At 38.6% G+C, this 5679-nt stretch overlaps 2 protein-coding genes across 2 annotated transcripts; both read left to right on the top strand.

Moving 5' to 3' along the window:
• Nucleotides 1–732: 732 nt before the first annotated feature.
• LOC122675991 (dnaJ homolog subfamily C member 13-like) lies at nucleotides 733–3502 on the top strand. Its single transcript, XM_043875243.1, has one exon. The coding sequence runs from the start codon at nucleotides 846–848 to the stop codon at nucleotides 1626–1628; it is 783 nt and encodes a 260-aa protein (XP_043731178.1). The 5' UTR covers nucleotides 733–845; the 3' UTR covers nucleotides 1629–3502.
• LOC122675992 (dnaJ homolog subfamily C member 13-like) lies at nucleotides 1656–3502 on the top strand. The gene has a single exon (XM_043875244.1). It carries the CDS (start codon nucleotides 1656–1658, stop codon nucleotides 2223–2225), a length of 570 nt encoding a protein of 189 aa, XP_043731179.1. The 3' UTR covers nucleotides 2226–3502.
• Nucleotides 3503–5679: the final 2177 nt, after the last annotated feature.

Here is a 5679-nt window from a genome sequence, read left to right as displayed (position 1 = left end):
TCCCTGATGACAACCAATAAGCTTGGGAGTATTTTAAAAGTCAGTTATTTAATTACTTATAAAAACAACAACAACAAAAAGCCTAGAAACAACCCAGATATCCAGTAAGAGGGAACTGGTGGGATTACCTAGAGCATATATATATATAATGGAACACCATGCAAATGTACAAAAGAAAATGAGGACTGTATTTACATACTGCTACAGAGTAAAAACCGAGACATATTATTAAGCAAAAAAACAATCAAAAAAAGTGTGCATGTCTGTTTACAATAGCCAACACACAATACAAAAGCAACCTAAATATATACAATAGAGGAGTGGATAAATAAGATGTGCTACACATATACAATGGAATATTACCCAGCCATTAAAAAGGATGAAATAATGCCATTTGCAGCAACATAGACGGATCTAGAGATTTTCATACTGAGTGAAGTCAGACAGAGAAAGAGAATTGGGACTCTAAAAAGAAATGATACAAGTGAACTTATTTATGAAACAGAAAGACTTACAGACTTAAGAAAACTAACTTATGGTTTCCAGGGAGAAGAGATAGTTTTGGAGCTTGAGACTGACCTGTACACATTGCTATATTTAAAATGCATAACTGAGGTCATCTTTCCTTTCTGTAGTCATAGTTTTATCCCTGAATTATAGACAGATCAGCTGACAAGTTTTCCATAGTTGAACCTGGGGAAGGATCATTAACGTGGCCGGATGGGAAGGAAGTAGCCAACAGCCTTGCCAAACTGAGTGTCCGAGCTCTAAGTCGCCTTGGAGGTTATCTGCCTGAAGAACAAGCAACACCAGAAAATCCAACCATAAGGAAAAGTTTAGCTGGCATGCTGACCCCCTATGTTGCTAGAAAACTTGCTGTGATTAGTGCTACGGAGATTTTGAAGATGCTTAACAGTAACACAGAGAGCCCCTATTTGATATGGAACAATTCTACAAGAGCAGAACTACTTGAATTTCTTGAATCTCAACAGGAAAACATGATTAAAAAAGGTGACTGTGATAAAACTTATGGAGCAGAATTTGTCTACAGTGATCATGCCAAAGAACTTATTGTAGGGGAGATTTTTGTCAGGGTCTATAATGAAGTCCCTACTTTCCCACTTGAGGTTCCAAAAGCATTTGTTGCAAGTCTCTTGGATTATATAGGTTCCCAGGCCCAGTACCTTCACACCTTCCTGGCTATCACTCATGCTGCAAAAGTGGAGTCAGAGCAACATGGAGACCGCTTGCCAAGAGTTGAAATGGCTTTGGAGGCTCTGAGAAATGTTATAAAATATAATCCAGGCTCTGAAAGTGAATGCATTGGTCATTTTAAGTTAATATTTTCTCTTCTTCGAGTCCATGGAGCTGGTCAAGTACAGCAGCTGGCTTTAGAGGTTGTGAATATAGTGACATCTAATCAAGATTGTGTCAACAATATTGCTGAATCAATGGTTTTGTCCAATTTATTGGCTCTTCTGCATTCTTTGCCATCAAGTCGTCAGCTTGTTCTGGAGACTCTTTATGCTTTGACATCAAGTACAAAAATTATCAAAGAAGCAATGGCAAGAGGAGCTTTGATTTATTTACTAGACATGTTCTGCAATTCAACACATCCACAGGTTTGAGCCCAGACAGCAGAACTTTTTGCTAAAATGACAGCAGATAAACTAATAGGTCCAAAGGTTCGAATTACATTGATGAAATTTCTCCCAAGCGTTTTTATGGATGCCATGAGAGACAACCCTGAAGCTGCTGTCCATATTTTTGAAGGAACTCATGAAAATCCTGAGTTAATTTGGAATGATAGTTCCAGAGATAAAGTGTCCACGACAGTTAGAGAAATGATGCTCGAGCACTTTAAAAATCAGCAAGACAACCCTGACGTAAACTGGAAGTTGCCTGAAGATTTTGCTGTGGTCTTTGGAGAAGCAGAAGGTGAACTTGCTGTTGGAGGAGTTTTCTTGAGAATCTTCATTGCACAGCCAGCTTGGGTTCTAAGAAAGCCTAGAGAATTTCTTACTGCACTGCTGGAAAAGCTAACTGAGCTTCTAGAGAAGAACAGTCCTCATGGAGAGACTCTGGAAACTTTGACAATGGCAACAGTATGTCTTTTCAGTGCACAGCCTCAGCTGGCTGATCAGGTTCCACCATTGGGCCATCTTCCCAAAATTATCCAGGCGATGAATCATAGGAACAACGCCATTCCTAAGAGTGCCATTTGAGTTATTCACGCCCTGTCTGAAAATGAGCTCTGTGTTCGAACCATGGCATCTTTGGAGACCATTGGCCCACTGATAAATGGAATGAAAAAACGACCGGATACCATTGGTCTAGCCTGTGAAGCAATTAATAGAATGTTTCAGAAGGAGTAGAGTGAATTAGTAGCACAAGCCCTGAAGGTAGATTTGGTCCCATACCTTTTAAAATTACTTGAAGGCATTGGCCTTGAAAATCTGGACAGCCCAGCAGCCACAAAGGCTCAGATTGTTAAAGCTCTCAAGGCAATGACTCGAAGCCTGCAGCATGGAGAACAGGTGAATGAAATCCTGTCTCGTTCTTCAGTCTGGAGTGCCTTCAAAGATCAGAAACATGATTTGTTTATTTCTGAGTCACAAACAGCAGGATACCTCACAGGACCTGGAGTTGCTGGCTGCCTTACTGCAGGGACATCCTCATCAGACATGTCCAACTTGCCGCCTCCTGTAGACCATGAGGCAGGTGACCTTGGCTATCAGACGAGAAACTTTCATGAGAGACAATAAACGCTGAAAGGCCAGTGCCCTGTCCACATTCCTCCAGCTGATCCATTGAAGAAAACTCTTAACTGCCTTTCTCCTGGTTTCATGACAGTGTTATTCCTTTTTCTATAAATATATTTTTATTTAGGAAAAAAGTCAGTGATTCTAATTGTATCACGTTACAAGAAAGCACTCTGTGGATCAACCTAAGTGGGTACACAAGAATTTTTTTTCTTGATGTATGTAAGCACATTTTGTTCCTTTATATCTGTTTACAAGACTGTGAATCAAAAAGACAAAGCTTTCTTCCTAGTTTTTATAATGTTTTTTCGAATTAGTGTGACTGTGGGGTTGAACTACAGTCTACAGAGATTGGGAAATCAAAGTCACTCAGCCCCCAGAAGGGCATTTCCCTCTCCTGCCTCAAGTCTGCCTGGCTGTTCTCCCATTGTTGAACACTTTTGGGTTTTGTCCTTGCACCTGTTCACTGGTATCCTCTCCTCAATCATTTAACCTCCTGAGAGCTCACAGTACACGTTGATGTATATAACTGGCTTTACCAAATTGAATGAAAAAGAAGCTTGTGCAAAAAAATTTAAAAACAGATGTCAAGATGTTATGTAAGAGATTAGTGTAATTGTGAAATGTTCTATACATTATCAAATATATAAAGCTTTCTATATTGAATGTACATTATACAGATCATTCATATGTGTACATAAAATTTTAAAAATAAAGGGAACTGACTGCTTTGTTAATGAAAAAATAAAATAAAATGCATAACTAACAAGGACATACTCTATAGCATAGGGAACTCTGCTCAATAATCTGTAACAACCTAAATGGGAAGAGAATTTAAAAAAGAATACATACGTATATATGTATAATTAGATCACTTTGCTATACACCTAAGACTATCATAACATTGTTAATCAACTCTACTCCAATATAAAATTAAAAGTTTTTTTTTTAACGTGTGCATGGTATTCTAGAGGGAAGGGAAGGATAGAGGAAACAGGGATAGAAGCTAAGCTCTTATGAACATCTTGTTTGATACATGTGACTGTGAGATCATGTAAACATTTTACATAATTAGAAAATATGTAATTTCAAAAAGCAAACCCTAAAAGTCAAAAGCAAAATGAAATACATAAACCTAACTGTATATTGAGTTGGTGGTATAACCACAGAAATATGAATTATTTCAAATGAGTTTAAGATGATAAAATTTGAGTGAATATTCTTAGTGGGCTATACCCTTAGGACAAAAAGAAAAAGAGAAGAAAGAAAAAAATCTTAAACTGTTTTCAGTAATCATAATGTTTGTGTTAGTGTCAGTACTGTTATTCTAAGACAGTAGTGTGTATGTTGTAGGGTAAAGCAAAGAAGTGATTATGTTGGTTTTTCAATGTGAGAAAAAAAGAAGTAGATTAAGGTAGTTAAGATTATATGAAACTCCTGTAGTCCTAAATTTGAATTGGAAATATCCCTATGAACTCATGATATGTTTTATCATTAAAAAAAAACCAAAACACAGTGCTTAGGAATTCCCTGCTAGTGCAGACAAAAAAAAGTACCTCAGAGCTATATCCATTGGAAAGGTCTACCTAAAACAGGACCCAATGAAGACTTCCCTGGTGGTCCAGTGTATAAGGGGCTTTCCTGGTGGCTCAGATGGTAAAGAATCTGCCTGCAATGCAGGATGCCTAGGTTCGATCCCTGGTTGGGAAGATCCCCTGGAGGAGGAAATGGCTACCCACTCCAGTATTTTTGCCCGGGAAATCCCTTGGATAGAGGAACCTGGAGGGCTACAGTCCATGGTGTCGCAAAGAGTTGGACACGACTGAGTGACTAACACTAACTCACTAACCAATGGTCACGACTCTGCCCCCAGTGCAGGGGGCACAGGTTTGACCCCTGGTCGAGGAACTAAGAACTCAAATGCCGTAAGAGCAAGGCCTAAAAACAACTAATTAAAACAAAAAGCCCCAATCAAGCATCAGTGAGCACCCTACCCAGACTGTGATATCCAAAACCCATTTTGCACTTAAGAAACCAGAACTTTTTGGAGAAATGATTGATTCCATATCTGGAACAGGAAATATTCAAATTGAGCTCGAAACATGTCTGGAAATTAGAAAGCCATCAAAGGCACCAATGTCTCAAGTTTTCCAACTGTTCAAAAATGTCCAGGAGAATAATATGTGCAATTATTTGAAATTCCTCAAATATGTTCATGAGTTCATAATAATCCTTAAAAAACAAAACAAAACTTGTCAGTCACCTTTGGACGATGCTAGGCAACCATGCCATTATTTTTAAATCTGGTAAATAAAAGGGGAAAAAAAGATAACCATTTATCCCTCCATTTCCTATACAAATTGTGCCTCAGTGTAAATAGTCAATAAATTTCCTTATGGATGTACTCCAGCTAATAAGTAAGATTGATAAAATATTGCTATTTTGCAAACAATGTAATAGGTCTTGATGTTGATCATCAATGACTGCCAACATTGCATGAAGAGAGAGAACCAGATATTATATACCTTCTGATAGAAATACACAACTGCTATTTACATCTTGACTCTCCCCTTAAAAAAATGAACCTTAATCTGATCAGACCTTCCGATCTAACCACCAGTTTATGGGAAATAAAGGGTTTGATCCCTGGGTCAGGAAGATCCCCTGGAGAAGGGAAGGGTTACCCACTCTAGTATTATTGCCTGGAGAATTCCATGGACAGAGGAGCCTAGGTGGCTACAGTCCCTAGGGTCACAAAGAGTCAGATACGACTGAGTGACCAACACTTTTTTGCTTCCAAAGGGGACAGAGAAACATGGCAAACACCAGCAAGCGGCCCAAGGAACAAAATCCAAAATCCAGACTGTGGAAAACTCTGCAGGATAACTGAACAGCTAGGGAAGAAAAGAATAGAAAA

Source organism: Cervus elaphus, chromosome 19 (assembly GCF_910594005.1).
Source record: "Cervus elaphus chromosome 19, mCerEla1.1, whole genome shotgun sequence".
Classification (NCBI taxonomy): Eukaryota; Metazoa; Chordata; class Mammalia; order Artiodactyla; family Cervidae; genus Cervus; species Cervus elaphus.
Note: the sequence above shows the minus strand (reverse complement) of the source record. Positions and strands in the feature narration are given on the sequence as shown.